Source organism: Cynocephalus volans, chromosome 6 (assembly GCF_027409185.1).
Source record: "Cynocephalus volans isolate mCynVol1 chromosome 6, mCynVol1.pri, whole genome shotgun sequence".
NCBI classification, from domain to species: Eukaryota; Metazoa; Chordata; class Mammalia; order Dermoptera; family Cynocephalidae; genus Cynocephalus; species Cynocephalus volans.
Window position 1 is genome coordinate 75,184,961 of NC_084465.1, and position 23,953 is coordinate 75,208,913.

Sequence of the window (23,953 nt, forward strand, 5' to 3'; positions counted from 1 at the left end):
TTTATTTCACATCTTCTCAACTGAATTATTAGTTAGTATCTTCTATTTCTTTCTAACCATTCCCTAATAGTAGTAAGCACATGGGTACTAAGTCTGTGCACTGAAAATTAATAAAAAACAAGCTGTCATTGTGTTCATTGGAAACAATGAACATGGGAAAAATAAAGGAACCTGCCTGTGTTATTTCTATTTGAAAATACCTATGTAGGATGGGAATATAAAAAAAAGGATTGTATATCAGAAAATGATTATGTGATGACAGGGCACATAGATTCAGAGGTTACATAATCTCTCACGCCGTTACAGTAGTTTTCAGATGTCTTAAGACATTCAAGGTAAATTTCACCACAGAAATTACTTGATGGAAGGATTTAAAGGGCAAGCAAAACTGATTTGTTAAGCTGGAAGTGAGATGGATGGCAGGTTGGAGCAGCATAGTGGTAGGAAATTGAAAGGGAAATGTTTCATGCAAGAAGCAAAATGTAAAGGTGCTTTTCAGATCTTTGGAGTAATTCTAGTGTATTATTGATTTGGGGTATGAAGATAGAATAGATGCCTCTGCAATATCCCTTCTAGTTCTTACGGTAATAAATGAAGTAAGAAAGAAAGAGGAGCAAACAGAACTTGAGCAACCAAGTATATTATTTGATCAAATTGTATTTTTTTTTAAGATTAGAGTTACAAATAATTTACATGCACATATTATTTTATTTTTAAAGTGCCCTTTGTCAAAATTTATAAAAACTTAAGCCAAAGTTAACAGTTGCACTGCTTTGAAGATTAAGCTACGTTCTACTCAATACTGACCTTTAACAGCTTCGATTTTTAAAGGAGTATCTTGGGAGAGGGCAGAATAGCATTTCAAATAACTGTTTTTGTTCTTCTTGGCGTCCTAAGCTATTTTGTTCCATTTTTTTGGCAATACTGTAGTGTAATTTACCTCTTTAAAGTGATTTTTAGGGATGGCTGGTTAGCTCTGTTGGTTACAGTGTGATGCTGATAACACCAAGGTCCAGGGTTAGATCCCTGTACCAGCCAGCCACCAAAAAAAAAAAAAAAAAGTGATTTTTAATAGGAGGGTAATTCCACATTTTAATAAGCTCAAAACTCATAAAATTTAGACTTTACTTGCAGAATTAAATTAAAAACAACACCCCATTCCTGAATTAATTTTCTGTTGCTATTACTTCTCTTTGAACATTTAGCTTTGCTTAGCATTTTTAAATTGTGTGGAAGTCAGTATAATTACAAGGACACTTGGATTATTTCCATTTCTTACCAAATCAAAAAAAAAAAAAACTAACCTCACACCATTGTTTTAATTTCCTCACAACAGAAGACTAGCTTTCTATAACATCATTGTCTCCTTATTCCCAGTTTCAGCAGTCTACAGGCAAAACAGAAAAGGCTTCTTTGGAAACAGAAAGCATCTTGGCACTGTCATCCAGCAATAGTCTCTTCTATAACCCCCCCCCCCCCAGTCTGTCTTTATTTCCACAATACACAATTATAGCTATTATTTTTAAATCTGAGTGACTAGGTTTAATGTTTCTGAAAACCTTTTTTGTTCTAGGAAACTCAACATAAAGCTGCCAAATGAAACAGACAAGGCCAATCTCCTGTTCCAGGAGAGATGAACTGTGCTCAGCCAAACATAGCATTGTCTTGCAGGGAGCATCTTGCTTCCAAAAGAGATTCCTGAGTTGGCATTCTTGCACTCCTTGGCCACGATCACCCCCAGGGGCTCCATGAGAGAACAGTCTCCCAATGGCACTTTGCATTTTAACTTACAGCCATTACCTACCTTCCCCCAAGAGACCAATCCAACTAAACCCACTGTACCTCACATGCCTGTCAATCACCACAGGAAATGACCCTCTCCAGTTCCTAGGTCTTCGATAGACCTAGACCCACAGCACTCACCAGGACGCACAGCACTTTCTATAAGCATAATCCAATTCAATTTCCTACCCTTCCAGCACTGCACCCATTGGAGCACATGGTCTCTCATCTTCAATCTCTTGCAAAGTTTCCTTCACATTCTCCACCAGTGAAAGCTGGTTGTAACTAGCTATTTCCCAGTCTTTTCTCCTCCCCTTATGTAAACAATTCTCCAATTCCTCTAATTTCCTGTCATTAAATTTACCTGATTCCTCATGTTTATGAGTGACTACCCTAGAATCAATTTAATGGAATCTTTTCTGTACTTTTTCTTTTAAACTTTATTTCCTTAAAATACTTTAGAATGAGACAACTTTCATTTTAAATTACTTTACACAATACTAGGAAATATCCAACATAAGGAAAAGGCAAAGTCTTTTCCCACTTTCAAAAATTTCACTTGAAATCTGCATTAGATTCTTAATTATCTGGTTATAAATGTAACTGTAATTACATTTGGAATTATCAGTAAATGACCTTATCTCATACTTGTATAAAGTATCAGGTATAAAAACATCAAGAGTAAAACTTGCAAGTGTATTAATTCCATGTAATAAATAACCTTTTTCAATGAAGTGATGAATAACCCACAATACCACAGAAATATTAACCTATAAAAAACTATAATTCTATTGCCTATTATGACCAAACCAAGGGATATCATGTTATTTAACTTTAAAAAGAAAATTTAAAAATAGGATAAGAAAACCTAGAAAAAAAACCCCTCAGACAATGATATTTCTTTATTAGTAAGTTTATGCCATTAACATTTTTTTTAAAAAGTTAATGCTTATAACATTTTTCCCCAAAAGTTATTAAGAACTGTTTCCCCCACCAAAGCTATTTAGATATCTTAATAAAAAACTTTAAAATATATTTTTTTAGTTTTTTCTCAGTTTGTGGTTTAATTTTATTTGCTATTTCAAAGGTATTCAATAGAAAAACAATAAAAAGGAACTTTTGTTAAAATGTAATATATGACTATATATAACATGACAATCATACCATAAAAATAATTCATTATTGAATTTACAGTATCTAAAGAATTTGAATACATTTTGTCAATTTAAAATAGTTGTTTGTTAAACTAGAAGTTGGTTATTAATTAAGCCTCGCTAGTGAGAGTGAAGAAAAGAAAATATAAATAAATAAAATAAAATAAAAGCAGAAAGGAAATTTAGGAAAAATTATCTGTATTTGTTGGGAGCATAAAATTAGAAATAGGAAACATTGTCATTTGTGACAGTGAGGGAAAATTTGCTCCTTATTGCATAAATCACCTGGAGGATGTTAATACCTTTCTCAGCAGCAATGAGAAAAGACCCTGTTCTGGAAGATAAGAAAAGATTTATCAAAGTATCTGTCATGATACTGAAGAGTCTTTGTCTGTAAGTAATACAAGCAAAACAAAGCCAAATTGGGAACAAATACTCATCTTGTAAACGACTCACGGTACATTTAGTGTTGGCAGAGAAACAATTTGGCTCTTTTTCTCTTTCCTTTATTCCTATTATTGGGGCTGTATAATTGAATGTGTAGTGAATCTGGTCCCATACTATTGCTTGCCATTAAGTACTTTGGTAGCTGCATGTACTGATAAGATCACTGCACATATATTCTTTTTAAAATACATAAGACCACTACACGTGCTTTTAGAATTCACGTAAAAGTAAACATTATTAATACAACAAAGTCTAAAATCCTTTGACTTTGACCTCAAGTTAGTTTTTGGCCTAAAACTCATTTGTCTGGTATTCTAAAGTTATGTCCTTTTCAAGAGGAAAACCAAATTGTTATGGCTTTTGTGCCAAACTAGGATTACACATCCCTGTGTAAGAATCACAAACATTGCTGGGCCTGAAGAACTCAGAAGTCCCATTGATTGGGTTTTCTGGGTGAATAGCCTTCAGAACTCTGCAGACCATACCTTCTCTACATGAGGAAGGGCATGAAGTCCAGTCACTGTATGGGCTCATGATGCAGTCCTTCCTACAAGGGAGCAGACAAGGCCTCACTGTTTCAGGCCGAAGGCTTTCAGGACACCTAGAAAGAGCAAAGGGAAATTATTTGGCCTCTATAGGAAGCCAGAAAACCAGATCATTAATTTCTTCAGGATTTTCGTTGCTAAAATTGTGAAACACCCACCAATCTGTATTATTTAACTTCCAGGAGCCATTCTGCTTTTGACAAGAACTATACAACTATACTAATTCTTTCAAACTGGTCCTCAATAAAGCTTCTCAAGGCAGGATGTATAGATTTAATAATAGCAATTCTGCTATCTTATTCCTAATCCACCTTTAACAATTCTCAATTAATAAATGTGTATTTTCTAATATGCCTTATAAGAAATTTTTTGGGCATTCAAATTACCAATTTAAGAAACCAATTCTGTATCTTTGTATAACTAAATAGGCTTTTATGCATCTTATAAGTTTTTAGGTTATTCTATGCTTTATTTGTATAAAACATCTTAAAGCATACTTACAATGAAACATACTCTTTAGATAATACATTTTCAAAAACAATATTGTATTAATAGCTATGTATTTCATAATAAATAAGTAATAAAATAGTAAATGTGTACAAATTATTATGATAAGCCTTTTTTCACTTTATTCCTGGTTTCATTTAGTATATCTATTCTTATTTTTTCTTCCATTTTGTCCCTACTTTGAAATTATGGGATTTAAAATATTTTGTATATTTTATAAGTTACAGTTTCTTTTTTGGAACAAAAATAGTGAATGTAAATAAAATAAAAATAGTCAATAAAGATAGTCAATCAATTCAAATAAAAAATACTGTGTGCTTGACATAAATGATAGCAAAATTAAGTTATTATTTTCAAAAAAAGAGCAAAAATATGTTATTTATGGGGAACACAAGGGAAAGATAAGAATGACAAAACACTGAAATGTTTTATTTTACATGAGGTTTTCACTTTCTAAGAGATAATAGGAAGCTGATGCATATGTTTTAAATATACTGTCCTTAAATGTACATGCCCTTTCTCAGACATAAATATTATGCTCTATTCAATTACATAGGAATATGCTCTCCTCTCACTTTAAAACACTAAGGTTTATTTGGAAGTGAGTTAAAAAATATATAGGATTCAACATTTCCAAAAGAAATAATTTTACTGGTGTACATTGATGATAAATTTGAGTTTTCCTAAGTGCTATGACTATTCAAAGTCACGAACAACAAACAGATTTAGATATGAATCAGAGAAGTTAATGTACTGTTACCATTTAGATGGTAAATCACTAGAGTTACAATTTAACCTTCATTCTTAACCAAAAACATTACATGGAAGAACCCCACATATAATCCAGTTATTTCTTTTGGAATAATGGAATTATTGGTCAGTAATTATTATTGAAAGCACCCCTTTTCAGTGAGGCAATGTTGTAACTTTAACAGTAGGAAAGCATTACTCACTCACATGCTCTTCAGATATTAGACCTGAATAAATCAATGGAATTTGCGATGTTATTATTGACAACCTCCAAATATTCTGTTTTAGTTTAGAAATAGCCACAGCAAGATACTTGGTTAACTGTGGAGAACAAAATTACTGACAACAAAGTCATTAAATGAACACACAAAGATAAATTTTACAGCCTAGATTACATCCAATAAAACAAATTCAGACTTCCTTTGGTGAGGCAATTGGTTCAGTCAACATACTTCTTTTCTCCTTTCTACTGTTTGTATTTAGTGTTTGTGGTTTAAATCAAGGAATTGATTTCCCCCCTAATCTTATTCAAGGTCAAATTAAACAGATGTGATAGGAGTTGAAGTTTGTTACTGGGATGATAGATAAGATCAATAATATTGACTTTACCATTGCACAGTAATCTGTTTTATGAAGAGGAGTTTAACACATGGTTTCTATTTGCATTTTTGTTTCAAATGCCAAGTGTCGGAAAGCATTCACTGAATTTTACCTAGCATTTAGGGAAAAGGGCAATAACATTTTCTTTCGAATTCACAGTATTTGCTTAATTTTCCAGAATTGTAAAGGCAAAGTAAATCCATTTGACTTAACAAATCTATAGATGTATTCAGGTCATTGAATAAAGGCTGCAAGGGCAAAGCAAATTTTTAATGGATTGTTGTGGTGGGCTGACATGGGGCTTCAGGATACCCTAGTTCCTACTGAATGATTTAATGACTTTAATCCAGAGCTCTTTCACATATAGACGTGGATGCATGTACACCCATGACTCAGCAAAAACAGGCTGTGTAAGTGAGAAAAATGTCAACAGCAGCATTTGAAAGGTGATGAACTGAGAACAGAAACAGAAGGAGCTTACTCATAGAAGCTCAGCCCAGTAACCTCCATCTGCGCTACAGCAGGTTGCTCCTGAACCTCCGTAGTGAATGTATCTGCCTCTGTTCTTGTTCCAGCGAGACTTGGAACTCCTGCTCCTGCTGTTACCACCACTGAATTGTATTACACTGCGTGTTGATTTCCTGAGTTAGAGTCATCACAACTGTAGCATAATTCCTATTAAAATATAGGTTTGGGGCTACCTATTAAACAAGTGGAATAGTCTCTCAATTAATTCAAATCTCTTATGACACATTTTTTCTAATATGTTTCCTAATTTCAAGTGATATGAACAAATAAAGAATGGAGCAAAGTATCTCTAACGTTTGGAACACTGGCCAGATAAAAAAGAAGCATAATGGGGTTCTTACTTATGCCCCTGGAGTTTTCCATACAGCAGATACATTATTTTCATTTGGCTGGCACACTAAAAATTATCTCAAATTCTTAAGAGAAAATAACAATTTCTAGCATTTATTGAGTGCTTATGTTACTATTATTATTTTTTTTAAATTAAATCATTTCAATAGACTGAAAACTGAGTCTAGAATTAGTTAGGTAGCATGCTTAAGATCACACAGTATACTTAACAACTTGGCCAAGTATTCGGAGAATATGAGGCCACGTTTACACCTATGTGAAATTGACTGGTTTTCCTTTTCGTGTCTCACATAGCTAAAAAGATTTTAATTTTTAAAAATTTATGCTGTCTAAATTTCAAATGATAAGGTAGTTTCCCCTCAAAGGAATGATTTTTTAGAGTTGATTTGTTAATTGTCTTTAAGTATTGATTAACCCAGTTATGCCATTACTTGTTCTTGTTTGTGTTTCTCATAAGGCACATATAATATGCCAGTTCTCTGGTTCTCTGTCCTTCCCTCTAGCAAATCGTTTACCTTGTTATTACGGTGCTCATAACCACCAGGAGAAACTGATAGTTTTTCTACTTATCATAACACTCATCTTATCCCAAGGCACCCTTGGAAGTAAATGGCTTACTCATTTAACCATTGAAAGATATCAGTTTGGCCCCAGTATTTTTGATATAGTATTTTCTAGGAGAAATGAAAGGCAGATCATAGAAGGCTACTATCCAATTAAATTAGATTGGCAGTCTCCACAGCCTACGGGTACACAGGAAGTCATGAATGACCTACACTGCTAGGATTTGGTCTCCTGTCACTATTGATCAGCCAGCCTAGAGCAAGCACTTCTTTCACTGCCCCACTAGCTTAATAAAAACAGAAAGTGCTACAATAAAACAGCAAGTAGGTACTACATAGAAAGATTTCTACAGAATTTATGGGTCCCAGGTACAACAGCCTCTGAGGCTGTTATAGCTTTATCAGCAGCTGACATTCAAAACAAACAAATCTTACTCTTGAGGACAGGTATGGCAAGCATCAAAATACTCCATTTTATGAAGCCAGTGAAGCCTGAGCCAATCCTCTGCATGGTTGACCACAGGATTTACTGGTCATCCCAAAGCCCTTACTTTTTGGGTCCCACTTGGCCCACATTGACTCGCACACAGATGACTTTTCTGGTCTGCATGCCAACAGAGCAGGATGCCTCCCCATTCCAAGTTGTGGTTGTGTTGAAGGATGATACTGAGGTGTCCTCGATGCACTGGCCCCAAGGACCGGTTTGCCAGTGGTACACAGTACAAGGATGCTCATTGCAGCTGCGCACCTCTTGCAAAGCACTGCTATTTGGACAGCGAATTCCACCTATCAAAATGGAAAATGATAGCAGATTAGATATGGTGCCAACAGGAACCTTAACATTCTCTGGTCCTTGGAATTAACATGGCTATCAACAACAATGATATCTGCCACTTATTTAGCACACAGCATGTGACCAGAACACTGCTAGGAAAGCAGATTACATGTCAATCTTACCTTATTTAGCATGGCCTGAAATAAAATATAAACTATGTGGTATACATGATATTTGCGTTTTGGGACTTTAAAGAGAGAGAGAGAGGCCATTGTTCTCCAGAAAAGTTGATAATGAGGTACAAATGAAGCCCATGTGATTGCCAGCCAGGAGAAACATGACAATTGAGACTCTGGATGGAGAAAACTGAGAGTGTTTTCAAGTGATATCCCCCAAAATTCAATGTCTTAATTACAGATCTTAAAATGCTGCTTATTTTAATGTGCAAGGGTACTTCAAAGAGTTTGTGGAAAGATTTGTATTATCTTTTAATTCTATTTTTCCATGAACTATTTGAAATATCCTTGCATTTGGTTTTAGGACATTTAGAAACAAAGATGTTAAAATTGAATGATACTTTATGATCTTCCAGAGCATTACTGGAAAAGCCATTGAGTAATGATATTACAGTATTTCTTCAAATCTGAGATATCCTTTGCTGTGTAATGCACCACCAATTTATGTGTCTCAAAGAAAAAAGAGATGGCTGCCAATTAAACTGTGAAACAATGCTTTCTGGTCAACTCTAATTTTTGTTGCATGCTTTATTGAGATAGCTTTTTATGACTTAATTACATCGCTTTTTATATCACTTTTTCGCATACATTAAAAGGAATGCTATTTCTAAAACTTCCTTGCATTCAGAGTCCAAATCTTTCCAGACACTTTTTTAACTCACGCTCATCGATGTTTTTCTACTGTTTTCCTACACAGTATCATCTTCTGTAATATCAAAGTGTTGAAGATGCAGGATTTCTTAAAAAGAGTCTCTGCTGTTGTCTCCAGAATTTTCTTCCAGGATGCTGATATTCATCTCTAAGTTTTCATTCTTAATTGCTCCAGAAGATGTCGGTGAAAGTTTTAAGCAAGGAACTAAGATTTATTTTCCTTCCTCAAATGGTCCCTAGCATTTTTGTTTGTGTTTTTGCAGAAGCATCTTGGAATTGTTATTTCCACCAGGAATAACAATGAAGTTCACATGTACAAACAATGACAACTACGTCAACAGTTAGAACTGTTCCATCCAATGTAAGATGTGATAATTCCATAGATGTTAACGGGTAAAGCAGATGCATTTTTTGATCCATAGAATATGGTATGGGAGTTATCATTCTGGGACCCTTTTTTATGTGCTAGCCCCATTATAAGTACTTTGTAGGTGGGATCTCATTTTGTGTTAAAAGCAGGGTATTGAAGGAAGTATTGCTCATTTTATTGACAATTTGGTCTATTAGAATTTATGCAGCCTCTGGATTTCATCCTAGAAACAGAAAAGAACTGGTCACTGGTGTGGAAAGGTGGGAATCTTGAGTGTTCATCACAGTATTTGTGATAGTAAATGGAGGAAATGTTGAGTATAATAAGAGGTATGTTTTAGATGTTAGGAAAGCACGCTTTAAAAGTTAAAAATAAAGAAGAAAAAGTGACTTAATGACTAGTGACCCTAACATGAAAGATGGCCCAAGAAGTTTGAGATTTGGGCAAAAGTCATAAACAATGCCAGTGGCCACACCCTGCACAGATTTTCAGGTATTACTGCCCTTAGGATTAAGGACATCCCTCTATTCAGCAAATAAATCACTAGGCAGTTTATGTGAGAACTTAACTGCAATTTAGAATAATTTATGCAGTGTTGAACATAGGCTCCACATCAGAATAACCTGCATTAAGCAGAATTTCATTAATGTTCCCTGCTTCATGGAGGTGAAAACATCCGTCACATTTCATATCCTATTCTCCATCACAGAACTCAGTGATCCTGGCAGCCCTGGCAAACAAGTTTAGGATTTGAATAGAAGCAAACCCTAAAACATATTAATTGGATTGGAGAGAAATAAATGAGCACTCCTGTTACACATTCCCTGAGGTGCTAGACTTATCCAATCATAACTCTCAGACAAACGCATGCTAATTATATACACATTATATATAATTATTTTACATTTAACATTATATAAACATTGTATATAATTATTTTAACAATTCCTTTATGTTTAATAACAAAATGACTGCTCTTCTACAAAAAAAGTTTCTTTAATTACCCCATTTTCAGTTTGAGTTTAAATATGCTGTTGCAACTGTAATTTTAAATCTCTGAATTGTTTCTGACATTGGAATTGACTAGTTGACTATGGGAAAAAATAAGAAAGAAACTTCTACTACATCAGCATAACATGTCGAGGAACTGCAAGAGTGCTGTTAAGTTTACAGACATAAAGGCTATTTATTTTCTTGCCCCAATCCACATTAAAACCACATCAGCAGTTTTGGTCTGATGTCAGGATACTTGTACAGATAAGCCCCAATGTGGTCTTAATTATAGCAATGATATGGCAATTTTGAAAGTGTGGTTTGAAGCAATCAGTCATTGCCGCATTGTCATGTTGTTTGGGGAATAATTTTATGGTAGAAAAATTGATACATATAATATTGAATTTATCTATTATTTATGGAAAGATGTAATTCTAGACCTCTGGGAATATTTCTACAGTCCTGGGAAATTATAAAACATGACCTATGACAAAATTAGTAATAAGTGTATTTTTAAAAGTCCTCTTACATATAAAAATATATGCTTTACACTAATTCCACTATTTAGATTTTGTATCATTTTATGAAAGGGAAGGACTATAAGACTTTAATGAAATTATGCTATACAAATAAACCTCTGTATTCATATAAAAATACCAACTATTATGTGAAACTTCTCCCTTAGAAATGAAAAAGGGATTTTTTTCTCCCCATATCAAGTTCATAAAAGCTTTGTTAGGATACATTTGAATAGAGCTATGGTGCTTCTGGTTCTAGTATTCATGTCCTTACAATTAAGAGGATCATTTTTTTTTTAAAAAAGCCTTATTTAAAACAGAAATTGGATACATATATGTTGAGTGTAACGTGTAATGTGCAACATTTACGTGGGATTCTCCAAGGGACACCTAGAGGTGTTAGAAGTAGTTCCTGTTACTCTCAAGGATCTTTAACGCAGTAGAGGGAATAAGGCAAGCATACGAATGAGTAAAATTCTAGATAGAACATAATAATATTAAGAGAGGTATTTAGTATAACTGGAATTCAAAGGCGGTAAAACGCCTTTAATTTGGGGACTGAAAAATGCCTCAGTTAGAAAGCATTGAGATAAATTTTGTAGGAATAGGATTTGACAAGCAGAGGTCTGGGAAGGTAGAGAAGGAGGGGTGAACTTTATCTAAGTAGAAGAAAAAATAAGTAAAAGCAAAGGCATGCAGACAGGTACGACCTTGGGAATTAGCAATATTGATGCAGTTGGTTGGAGCATAGAATTCACATCAGAAAGTAACTGGCAACAAAGATATGGAAGTGGCCTGGGCTCATGTTATGAAGAGGCTATTGGTGTGTTTTGTGTTACAGTTTTAAAGTGCTTCTAACTTTGCCTGCTATTGCAGCCCACATCCCTTTGATAGCAAACCCCTGCTAGGTGAAAGGTCATTGGCAAGGATATGCTTTGGGGGAACTGAATTGGAAGAGTATTAGCTACAGAATATCTCAGGAGGTTTTGCTGCAGCAAAGCCCTATCCCCTCTTTTTTCTTTGAAGAAAGTAGAAGACTTCCCACTGTGGAGCCTGCATAAATCCTGTGTGGTGGTCATGTACGAACAGATTGAAGCAGAATTCCCCTTTCAAGGTCAACAGTGGGAGGATGGAAAAGTGGCGGTATTCACTTAGAAACCAGAGTTCTGTGTGTGTACGTATACATATAATGAATCCTGGGTTCTTCAAAGTCCTTGAGGAAATATACCTGCTCCCTGGCCCTAAGAATTTAAACCAGTTAGCTGTAAAAACTCAACAAGTTAAAATAAAAAGATTCCTCTTCTCAAGGTTTCATATTGCAAAATATGATTTTTGAAGACTACTAATTACTTGAGAAAAAATTGGCTTAATTCTATTTCAGTTTGCATCTGTTCTCTGCATGCATAAAGCAGGTGTAAAAGCACATTAATAATTGGCTGATGAAGTTATAATATCTGGTCACTTTGAACTTTGCAAAAATAAACATTCTCATTTTTTTTGTTGTTCTGTAAGGATAATTACATAACGGGAATTAACAGAAGTTGTTATTACACTCAGTGAAAAACATTTTGAAAATAATTTTATCCTCTTTAAACAAAGTTTGTTGAGGATCTGCAACATGGGTTCAAAAAATTAAGAAAGCTAAAAATCTAAGAAAAATTTTAACTTTTTGTTCAAATTTAACATACTACTATTTATATTAAAAATATACCAGACTTATTGCTTCCTTTTAGAACTTCCCAACATAACTTTAAAAGTAGCTTTTGGGATAAATACTACAGTTTACACTGTACAAGGAAGATTCCTACCTTATCATTCAATGTTAAAAAGTGAATTTCCAGTTTTATTTAATCACAAGTCATGCCTTAGGAAGATACACATACACATGCACACACACACAGATTTATTTTTAAGTGAAGAGAATTTTATTTTCTGCAGTATACTATCTCCAGTTGCTACCACTTGTGATTTGGTTTCCAAATGACAACTTTTGATAAGAAGAATTTTATGACAATTTTTGCGTGTTACTGATAATAGGTTATAAAATGTTACTCAAGATTGTGTGGAAAGCAATTATATACAAATTGTTTTTATTCTAATATTTTCTTTTTTGTTTTAATTTTGAATCAACCTCAAAGTTACAGTAAAATTAAAAGTACAGCATCAATAATTTATTTTCCTGGGATGATTTTGAAAAAGTTGATGAAATAATGCCCATTATCCTAAATACTTTAGTGTGTATTTCCTGTAATCAAGAACATTCCCAAATACATAAGCACATTCAATACTCAAAATCAGGAAATCAAGATATAAACATTGATATATTATTACCATCTAATCCTCAGACCCCATTCAATTTTGCCAGCTGTCCCCAAATGTTCTTTACAGTAAATGGATTTAGTCCAGAATCAACTGTTGCATTCTGATGGTATGTTTGTTATTCTCCTTCAATTTGGAATAGTTCTTCGATCTTTCCTTAATTCTCATAACTTAGACACTTCGAAAGATTAAAGGTTATTTTGTACAATGTCTTTCAATTAGGGTATGACTGATGTTTCCTCATGATTAGAGTCTACATATGCATCTTTGAAAGAATATCACAGAAGCGATAGCATGTTCTCATTGTATCATATCAGGGACACAAGATTTTAATTTGCTGTCTAACTTCTCCATTAAGGAGATACTTGAGATTATGTAAACATAATGCTTTTTATCAGATGTTCTATTTATTCATTTATTTATTTCTATCAAGTATGGATACACAATTACCTATCTATTTAGTGGATTGTAATCTGCTAGTATCATTATTTTGACATCCCAATTATTTAGAAATGTGGTCAGTGGGGGACCCTCAAGCTGGCTTCTGTGGCTTTTTGACATGCTCCCCTATTCTTTACCTTCCGGCACAAGATCCTCGAGGTGTACTGGTACTTTTCCTATCCAGCCCTGGAAAGAGTCATTTCTCCAAGGAGACCGGGTTCCTTTCATTGGAGAATGGTATTAGAAACCAAGATCTGAGTGCTGTATGCATACACTACTATTGGAGTCTTGCCGCTCCCAGGTCTTTCCAGTGAGCAGGGCATATGTATAATGTGGCATATACATGTATTGATATCTATATACATATTTGCACTCATTTATATTTATTTCTATACTTACCTTTACAAATTGAATACCATGAATTCACATTAATAACTTCTAATCCCAATACAGGACCACAGGGTTTAATCCAGTTTTCCTTCTTAACATATTTGTAACTTCCTTCTCCAGCAATAGAGACTCCTATTATTTTTAATACATGTACTTACTTGGTCACACCTTCCCCCCATCCCCACCCTCCCATATCCCACTGCCATCTCCATTGCTACACCCACAGGATATCTTCATCACTCTGCCCATGCTCTGAAACCCCATTAGGGGTTAGGAGACCCCACAGTACAGAAACCCTCCTCAACCCTGCCTGGCTCTGACACTCACACTGGGCTGGCTGCCTCGATGCTGGGATTCCTTCCTGACCCTGCTTGTGCTGACATCCTATGCTGGGTCACTACTTCTACCCTCTCATGCAACCTATGTGCCCCTGCCTTTCACCCTACTCAATGACTCTGAAACTCCACGCCAGGCCACCCCTCTTCCCACTTTGGATGCTCTTCTCACCCAGGCTGGGCTCTGGCAACCCACTCTAGACCACCACAGATCCCCTCCTGCCCCCCCCCCCACCTGCTGGCACAGATGCCCAACTACTAGGCTCCACCTAATGGCTTTTTGGATGAAATTGTTGAGGAGGGGGAAAAACAGACTAGAAAGAAAGAAAGGGAAGGAATGGGAAAGGAAGGGGGAAAAGAAGGACGTTCAATATGAGGAAGAGGAAGTGCCATTCTATTATTCTATCATTCATTTAACAGAAACGAAAAACAACAAAGGTCATAATACCTTAACAATGGTGTGATGGTTAATTTTAGGTGTCAACTTGACTAGATTAAGGGATACCTAGAAATCTAGTAAAGCATTACTTTTGGGTGTGCCTGTGAGGTGTTTCCAGAGGAGATTAACATGTGAGCCTGAGTAAACTAGGCAGGAAAGATCTGCCATCAATGTCGGCAGGCATGATCCAATCTGCTGGGGTTCCAGAAAACAGAGGAAAAGGCAGATCTCTCTCTCTATCCTAGTAGCTTTTTCCTCTGGCATGGAGATTGTGGAAACAGGTCTTCATATGACGATGTAATGCTGGGACATTGCATAGAGAACAGACTCCCCTGGAGAGTTACCCTAAATTATAGCTAAATTCTCACAGGGAAGAAATAAAAAAAGCTTTGTTCTTTCAAACTCTTGAACTTCTGGCCTGTTTGTTACTGCACCACAACCTAGTCTACCTTATTAAGTATAAGAGGCTACTTAATATTCAATATAATGTTTAATGCTGATGTTCTGACAAAGATAAACAAAAGTATAGGTTGCAGCATTTATTTCATAAATCCAGACACACTTTGCACATGGACTTGTCCTGTAATTTATTTCACCAGAAAAGCATGTAATTTCATGTCTCAACACTCCATATGCCATTTTTCTAATGTGGTATTTTCCTTTAAAGTTATCACAGTAATTTTCTAATCCTTAGGAAATTAAGAACATTTACGACACATACAAAGCACCAGTTCTTGAGAAATAATAGAAAGACGTACTTTTGTGTAGAATTATGAAAGGCTATCTAATTGGCAGGGAAACATTTTAAAACTTGCTGCAGATATACTTTTTAAATCATTTAAAAAGTATCTCAGAATGTGAAAGACTTATTTTCAGTAAGAGAAAACGTATTTCAGTGTTCAGCAAATAATAGGTATTAAATAAATAGGTTTTGAAATTCTTTATTACATTTTTCATATAACTATAACAGTTTTTATAAATGTTACTAACAGAGACAAATAGCTGCAGATTCCCCATTAAGAATTTCCTCTATGATTTCCACTCAAAATTATGTTTTGAATTCATGACCTTATAATTTACTATATAAACACCTATAATTTTCCAGTGCAAGTTGCTTATGATGCAGCTACTAGACTTAATTAAAAATTATCGAAGTTCCACCCTTTCAAATTAAGCAGATGATACATATCAAAGAGCAATCATAAATTTCTGCCTTTAAAACATTTCATGACCTTTCAGTGTGATGCATCGTGTCTATAGAAATAATGATCTGGTGAGTTCTGCAACCATGGCAAAATCCATGCCATGTGACTCAGGGGGCAAAGAGTCACTCATTACTAGTCACGCAGCAAGTGTCTACAGAGTATAATGGACTTACAGGAAGCAGGGTGACCACAGATCTAATTTTAATGAAGCCCTAGACATAATTTGAGCTGATAGGGTTTGAAGTCTGAATATAATCTACACAAGGTTAGAGTTATTACCTGACAACACAAGGAATATAGTTTTCTCTCTAAATGAATCTATGTTTCAATGCATAACTTTTTTGGTAGCAAATAGTTAAGTTTACATGAAAATTATATGAAAAAGTTTTTGAACACTATAAAGGAAATTCTAAATTTTTAAATAGATTGAATTTTTTTTAAAAATTTTATTTTGTCGATATACATTGTGGTTGATTATTGTTGCCCCTTACCAAAACCTCCCTCCCTCCTCCCTCTCCTCCCTCCCCCCCAACAATTTCCTTTCTGTTTGCTTGTCGTATCAACTTCAAGTAATTGTGGTTGTTATATCTTCTTCCCCCCTCCCCCGGTTTTGTGTGTGTGTGTGTGTGTGTGAATTTATATATTAATTTTTAGCTCCCACCAATAAGTGAGAACATGTGGTATTTCACTTTCTGTGCCTGACTCGTTTCACTTAATATAATTCTCTCAAGGTCCATCCATGTTGTTGCAAATGGCAGTATTTCATTCGTTTTTATGGCTGAGTAGTATTCCATTGTGTAGATGTACCACATTTTCCGTATCCACTCATCCAATGATGGACATTTGGGCTGGTTCCAACTCTTGGCTATTGTAAAGAGTGCTGCGATGAACATTGGGGAACAGGTATACCTTCGACTTGATGATTTCCATTCCTCTGGGTATATTCCCAGCAGTGGGATAGCTGGGTCATATGGCAGATCTATCTGCAATTGTTTGAGGAACCTCCATACCATTTTCCATAGAGGCTGCACCATTTTGCAGTCCCACCAACAATGTATGAGAGTTCCTTTTTCTCCGCAACCTCGCCAGCATTTATCGTTCAGAGTCTTTTGGATTTTAGCCATCCTAACTGGGGTTAGATGGTATCTCAGTGTGGTTTTGATTTGCATTTCCCGGATGCTGAGTGATGTTGAGCATTTTTTCATATGTCTGTTGGCCATTTGTATATCTTCCTTAGAGAAATGCCTACTTAGCTCTTTTGCCCATTTTTTAATCGGGTTGTTTGTTTTCTTCTTGTACAGTTGTTTGAGTTCCTTATATATTCTGGATATTAATCCTTTGTCAGATATATATTTTGCAAATATTTTCTCCCACTCTGTTGGTTGTCTTTTAACTCTTTTAATTGTTTCTTTTGCTGTGCAGAAGCTTTTTAGTTTGATATAATCCCATTTGTTTATTTTTCCTTTGGTTGCCCGCGCTTTTGGGGTCATATTCATGAAGTCTGTGTCCAGTCCTATTTCCTGAAGTGTTTCTCCTATGTTTTCTTTAAGAAGTTTTATTGTTTCAGGGTGTATATTTAAATCCTTAATCCATTTTGAGTTGATTTTAGTATATGGTGAGAGGTATGGGTCTAGTTTCATTCTCCTGCATATGGATATCCAGTTATCCCAGCACCATTTGCTGAAGAGGCAGTCCCTTCGCCACTGAATAGGCTTGGTGCCTTTGTCAAAGATCAGATGGCAGTAAGTGTGTGGGTTGATTTCTGGATTCTCTATTCTATTCCATTGGTCAGTGTGTCTGTTTTTATGCCAGTACCATACTGTTTTGGTTATTATAGCTTTGTAGTATAGCTTAAAGTCAGGTAGTGTTATGCCTCCAGCTTTATTTTTTTGCTCAGCATTGCTTTGGCTATGCGTGGTCTTTTATTGTTCCATATAAATGACTGGATAGTTTTTTCCATTTCTGAGAAAAATGTCTTTGGAATTTTGATGGGGATTGCATTGAATTTGTATATCACTTTGGGTAGTATGGACATTTTCACTATGTTGATTCTTCCAATCCAAGAGCATGGGATATCTTTCCATCTTCTTGTATCCTCTCTAATTTCTCTCAGCAGTGGTTTGTAGTTCTCATTGTAGAGATTTTTCACCTCCTTGGTTAACTCAATTCCTAGGTATTTTATTTTTTTGGTGGCTATTGTAAATGGGCAGGCTTTCTTGATTTCTCGTTTTGCATGTTCACTATTGGAGAAAAGAAATGCTACTGATTTTTGTGTGTGGATTTTGTATCCTGCTACTGTGCTGAAATCATTTATCAATTCCAAGAGTTTTTTTGTAGAGGTTTTAGGCTGTTCGATATATAGGATCATTTCATCTGCAAATAAGGACAGTTTGACTTCATCTTTTCCAATCTGGATGCCCTTTATTTCCTTCTCTTCTCTGATTGCTCTGGCTAGTACTTCCAACACTATGTTGAACAGGAGTGGTGAGAGGGGGCATGCTTGTCTAGTTCCTATCCTTAAAGGGAAAGCTTTCAGCTTTTCCCCATTCAGGATGATATTGGCAGTGAGTTTTTAATATGTGGCTTTAATTATGTTGAGATACTTTCCCTCTATACTTAACTTATAGAGGGTCTTTGTCATGAATGAATGCTGAATTTTATCAAATGCTTTTTCAGCATCTATAGTGATGATCATACGGTCCTTGTGTTTGACTTTATTGATATGGTGTATCACATTTATTGATTTGCGTTTGTTGAACCAACCTTGCATCCCTGGGATGAATCCCACTTGATCGTGGTGAATAATTTTACATATGTGTTGCTGTATTCTGTTTGCTAGTATTTTAGTGAGGATTTTTGCATCTATATTCATCAAGGATATCGGCCTGTAGTTTTCTTTTTTGGTTATATCTTTACCTGGTTTTGGTATCAGGATGATGTTTGCTTCATAGAATGAGTTTGGGAGATTTGTGTCTGTTTCAATCCTTTGGAATAGTTTGTAAAGAATCGGTGTCAATTCCTCTTTGAATGTTTGGTAAAATTCTGCTGTGAATCCATCTGGTCCTGGGCTTTTCTTTGTTGGGAGCCTTCTGATAACAGCTTCTATCTCCTTTATTGTTATTGGTCTGTTCAAATTTTCTACGTCTTCACGGTTCAGTTTTGGGAGCTTCTGTGTGTCCAGAAATTTATCCATTTCCTCCAGATTTTCAAATTTGTTGGCGTTTAGTTGTTTATAGCAGTCTCGAATGATTCCTTGTATTTCAGATGAATCAGTTGTAATATCGCCTTTTTCATTTCTAATTTTTGTTATTTGAGTCTTCTCTCTTCTTTTTTTTGTTAGCCATGCTAATGGTTTGTCAATTTTATTTATCTTTTCAAAAAACCAACTTTTTGATTCGTTGATCTTTTGTATTGTTTTTTGGGTTTCAATTTCATTCAGTTCTGCTCTGATCTTAATGATTTCTTTCCATCTGCTAACTTTAGGTTTGGATTGTTCTTGTTTTTCTAGTTCTTTAAGTTGAAGTGTTAGGTTGTTCACTTGCCATCTTTCCATTCTTCTGAGGTGAGCATTTAATGCAATAAATTTCCCCCTTAATACTGCTTTTGCAGTATCCCACAGGTTTTGGTATGATGTATCATTGTTTTCATTAGTTTCAATAAATTTTTTGATTTCCTGCTTGATTTCTTCTTGGACCCATATGTCACTAAGTAGAATGCTGTTTAATTTCCATGTGTTTGTATAGTTTCCAGAGTTTTGTTTGTTATTAATTTCTAGTTTTAATCCATTGTGGTCTGAGAAAATACATGGGATAATTCCATTTTTTGAATTTATTGGGACTTGATTTGTGACCTAATATGTGATCTATCCTGGAGAATGATCCATGTGCTGATGAGAAAAACCAATATTCTGAGGTTGTTGGATAGATATCTGCCAATTCCAATTGGTCTAGAGTATTATTTAGATCTTGTGTTTCTCTACTGATTCTTTGCCTAGATGATTTGTCTAATATTGACAGTGGGGTGTTCAGGTCCCCTGCTATTATGGTATTAGTGTCTATTTCCTACTTTAGTTCTAATAGAGTTTGTTTTATAAATCTGGCTGCTCCAACATTGGGTCCGTACATATTTATGATTGTTATGTCTTCTTGATGGATCAGTCCTTTTATCATTAAGTAGTGTTCCTCATTGTCTCTTTTTATGGTTTTTAGTTTAAAGTCAATTTTGTCAGATATAAGAATAGCTACTCCAGCTCGTTTTTCATTTCTGTTTGCATGGTAAATCTTTTTCCATCCTTTCACTCTTAGTCTATGTGAATCTTTATGGGTGAGGTGGGTCTCTTGCAGGCAGCATATAGTTGGGTCCTCCTTTTTGATCCAGTCAGCCAGTCTGTGTGTTTTGATTGGGGAATTTAAGCCTTTTACCTTAAGAGTTGTTATTGAAAGGTGTTGATTTATTCCTAGCATTTTATTGGTTGTTTGATTGTCTTAGGTTTCTTTTGTTCCTTGCTTTCTGATTTACTGTTTGGTTTCTGTGTTTGTTGGTTCCTTAAGTTGTAGATAGCATTTTTGTTTGTTTGATTTCTCTTCATGAATGCCATTTCTATTATACTAGTGGTTTTGATTTTTCTTGGGTTTTTATGGCAGTGGTAGTTATTTTTCAGGAACCAAACCCAGTATTCCCTTGAGGATTTCTTGTAAGGGTGGTCGTGTGGTAGTGAACTCCCGCAGTTTTTGTTTGTCTGAGAAATATACTATTTGCCCTTCATTTTGGAAGGATAGCCTTGCAGGGTAGAGTATTCTTGGCTGGCAATCTTTGTCTTTTAGTATTTTGAATATATCATCCCATTCCTTTCTTGCTTTTAGGGTTGTGATGAAAAGTCTGATGTTAGCCTGATTGGGGCTCCCTTATAGGTGTTTTGATGCTTCTCTCTTCCAGCTTTTAAGATTCTCTCTTTGTCTCTGAGTTTTGCCAATTTGACTATGACATGTCTTGGAGAAGGTCTTTTTGGGTTGAATACGTTTGGAGATCGTTGAGCTTCCTGGATCTGAAGATCTGTGATTTTTCCTATACCTGGGAAGTTTTCTGCCACTATTTTGTTGAATACGTTTTCAATGGAATCTCCATTTTCCTCCCCTTCTGGAATACCCATGACTCAGATATTTGAGCGCTTAAGGTTGTCTAATATCTCTCTCAGATTTTCTTCAATGTCCTTGATTCTTTTTTCTTTCTCTTTGTCTGCTTGTGTTATTTTAAACAGCCCATCTTCAAGTTCAGAGGTTCTCTCTTCAACTTCGACAAGGCTGCTGGTTAAACTCTCTGTTGTGTTTTTTACTTCGCTGAATAACTTCTTCAGTTCAGCAAGTTCTGCTACATTTTTTTTCAGGACATTAATTTCCTTGTACATTTCCTCTTTCAGGTCCTGTATAGTTTTTCTCATTTCATCATGATGTCTAGCTGAGTTTTCTTGTATCTCATTCAGTTTCCTTAGAATTATCACTCGAAATTCCTTGTCAGTCATTTCAAGGGCTTCTTGTTCTATAGGATCTAGAGTTTGAGATTTATTAACTTTTGGTGGTGTACTTTCTTGATTTTTTGTATTTCTGTTATCTTTTTTTTGATGTTTATTCATTGTGGCAGGGGGTTTCACAGTCCACTGGTTTGAGACTATTGACTACCTAAGATGTTGCTATGGTTGCCAATTTGGTATGGCTACCTCCGTGACTGCTCACTTGGCCTCTAGTGCCTTGTGTGTGTGGTTGCCTCGGTTCTTGGGCCTCTCTGTGGAGCCACCTCTCTGGTCAGCTTGGACTCCGCTGGGCTGCTGGATCACGTGGCGGTACTGCAGTGTGTGTGGTCTCTGTTGAGCTTCCACTTCCTGTGCAGGACTTCTCCCTGTTCCGTGCGCTCTGGCCCAGGCTGTTGGATCACGCAGTGGTGACCCCACAGGGTGTGTGGTTTCTGTCGAGTCTCCGCCTTCCTAGCCAGATGTCTCCCCACTCTGTGCACACTGGCTTGGGCTGGGACGTGTCTTCTGCAACCCTCGTCTATCATCTGGGCCTTCAAGACCCTGCTCGGCACTGCCTTGCCCAGGAAGTCTACCAGGTTTCTGCTAGGTGCAGATGACCGGTCGCTCTGGGTGCCTTTGTAGCACTGTGTAGATCTTTCTCAGGACTTATCACCTTCCTCCTGGTATCATGGTTATTTGTGTACTTGTCTTATCTCCCACACCAGAGCGTAAGCTCCTCGGGGGAGGAGCCCGCAGCACACGGTACACCTTTGAATCCCCCCGGTGCAGACCTAGTCCGGTGCCCACCCGCAGTCAGCTCTCCAGCAGATTCAAGCGAACTCGGGAACTCTCCGACCACACTATTCCTAACCAGAAATCGGTTAGCCGTTTTTCCGAACTGGTGGCCACAGAGATGGTATCTGCCTCCCGGTAACAGGAAGTTTACTGGGGACTGGAGCCCAGGGTGCAGTGGAGTGACAGTAGGCCCAGCCCGTACTTCCTTGCCCTCCCGACACTGGCCGGGGACGCCCCATTCCAGCAGCCCCACCAGTGAACTGCAGAGGGAGTGGTAAGGGAGGCCGGCCAGCAGGCCCCAGGAAGCCCCGCGCCAGGGCAAGCAAGTGGGAAGGCTCAGTGAGGAGCCTAGCTGGGCGAGGAGGACAGGCTTGGCCGAGCTGGGCTGGAGCCGCCACCACCTGCGAAAATGGAGGCAGCCCTGGGGCCAGTGAGTGGCCCAGTGGGGCAGGCAGAAGCCGGGTGGGTGTCTACCCCCTGAGCAGGGCTGGGCCAGGGGTCACTCATGGGGCTGTGCCGGGTTGGGCAGTTCCCTCTCTGCCTCTGCGTCGTCGCCGTCCCCGTTTTCGGCTGCCACGGCCTCGGGCTGCTCATTCGGTCCATGGCGCAGCTCAGGCGGTCCCAGGAATCTTCTTTTATGCCGGCCTGAAACCTCGAATCCTGAATAGGGCAGCTGGCCGCCTTCAGTGCAGCCCCGGACTCCGGGATCCTGGCAGCGTCAACAGCGGCCGCGGTGCCGTGTTCCCTGTTTAGAGACTTGCTTTTGCAGCTAAGAAACAGTTCTTTTCCTACTCCATACTTCAAAGCTGTTGCCTGTAAATGAGGCAGCCTCTCCTGCCAAGGGCAAAGTGGCGGTCAGACCCCATGACTGGCCATCAGCAGCGGTCCTCCCTTAAGAGACGGCAAGAGGAATTACTGGTCATCTGAATTTTTTAATATGTGAAATTTTTCACTCACGTTGTACTCATGTGTTAAGGGTGAGGTAGTTGTCTGTTTGTATAGTTATTACATACACAGAAAGTTTGACTAAATGAAAATACTATCAGGTTTCTATTACTAAATACTTCATAAATTGAAAAATAAAAAAAAGGTATAGAAAACACAAATATTCCCTCAAACTTATTATTTGGGAGGATACATAGAAATGCATGCTTATTACAAATAGGAATCATTATTTATCAGTGCTAAATGTGAATGAAGAATCATATAGATTGATAATGTTTAAATAACATACACTTATATTCTTGAGAAAGAACATCCCTTACTGTGAAAGAACTTGATTTACTTCTATGCTTTCCTTACTTGCGTTATTTTCCAGAATGACAGGATTAAGTATGACATTATGCCACCCAGTTACACAGAGGCCAAATTAGCATTTGAATATCAGCTTGAGAGACAATTACCAGGAGCCTTGTATTTATTGATAGTAAAGCTTGGAAGTGAGGTACGAATATGTGACAAACATGCTTTATTCATTCAATAGGGTGAAGCGATTTAGGAGCAACATATTTAAAAAAAAAATACAATCTACTTATGAGACTTCTGGGTCTCAGAACCTATGTTCAGAATCCTGAATTGTAGAAACCCTATGTAATTTTCAGTCAAGCAATAGCCATACTGGTGTTAATTTTAAATAAATTTTAATATCAGATATACATGCCTAGAAAAAAGAAGACAGAAAGTGATTTCAAAGGGAAAACTGACTACTGAAATAGACAAAATATGATAAAACATCTAGAATTTGGGAGCAATT

The 23,953-nt window shown here is 36.6% G+C and overlaps 1 protein-coding gene across 1 annotated transcript in view; it reads right to left on the bottom strand.

The window, feature by feature from the left end:
• The window catches only part of THSD7A (thrombospondin type 1 domain containing 7A), a 411,752-nt gene that overhangs the window by 76,219 nt on the left and 311,580 nt on the right, over positions 1-23,953 (bottom strand). Inside the window, exons 8-9 of the mRNA XM_063100778.1 lie at positions 7,779-8,013; positions 3,869-3,984 (exon numbers count right to left, since the gene is read on the bottom strand). Of these exons, the coding sequence (XP_062956848.1) occupies positions 3,869-3,984; positions 7,779-8,013 (351 nt within the window). The remainder of the gene's footprint in view (positions 1-3,868; positions 3,985-7,778; positions 8,014-23,953) is intronic.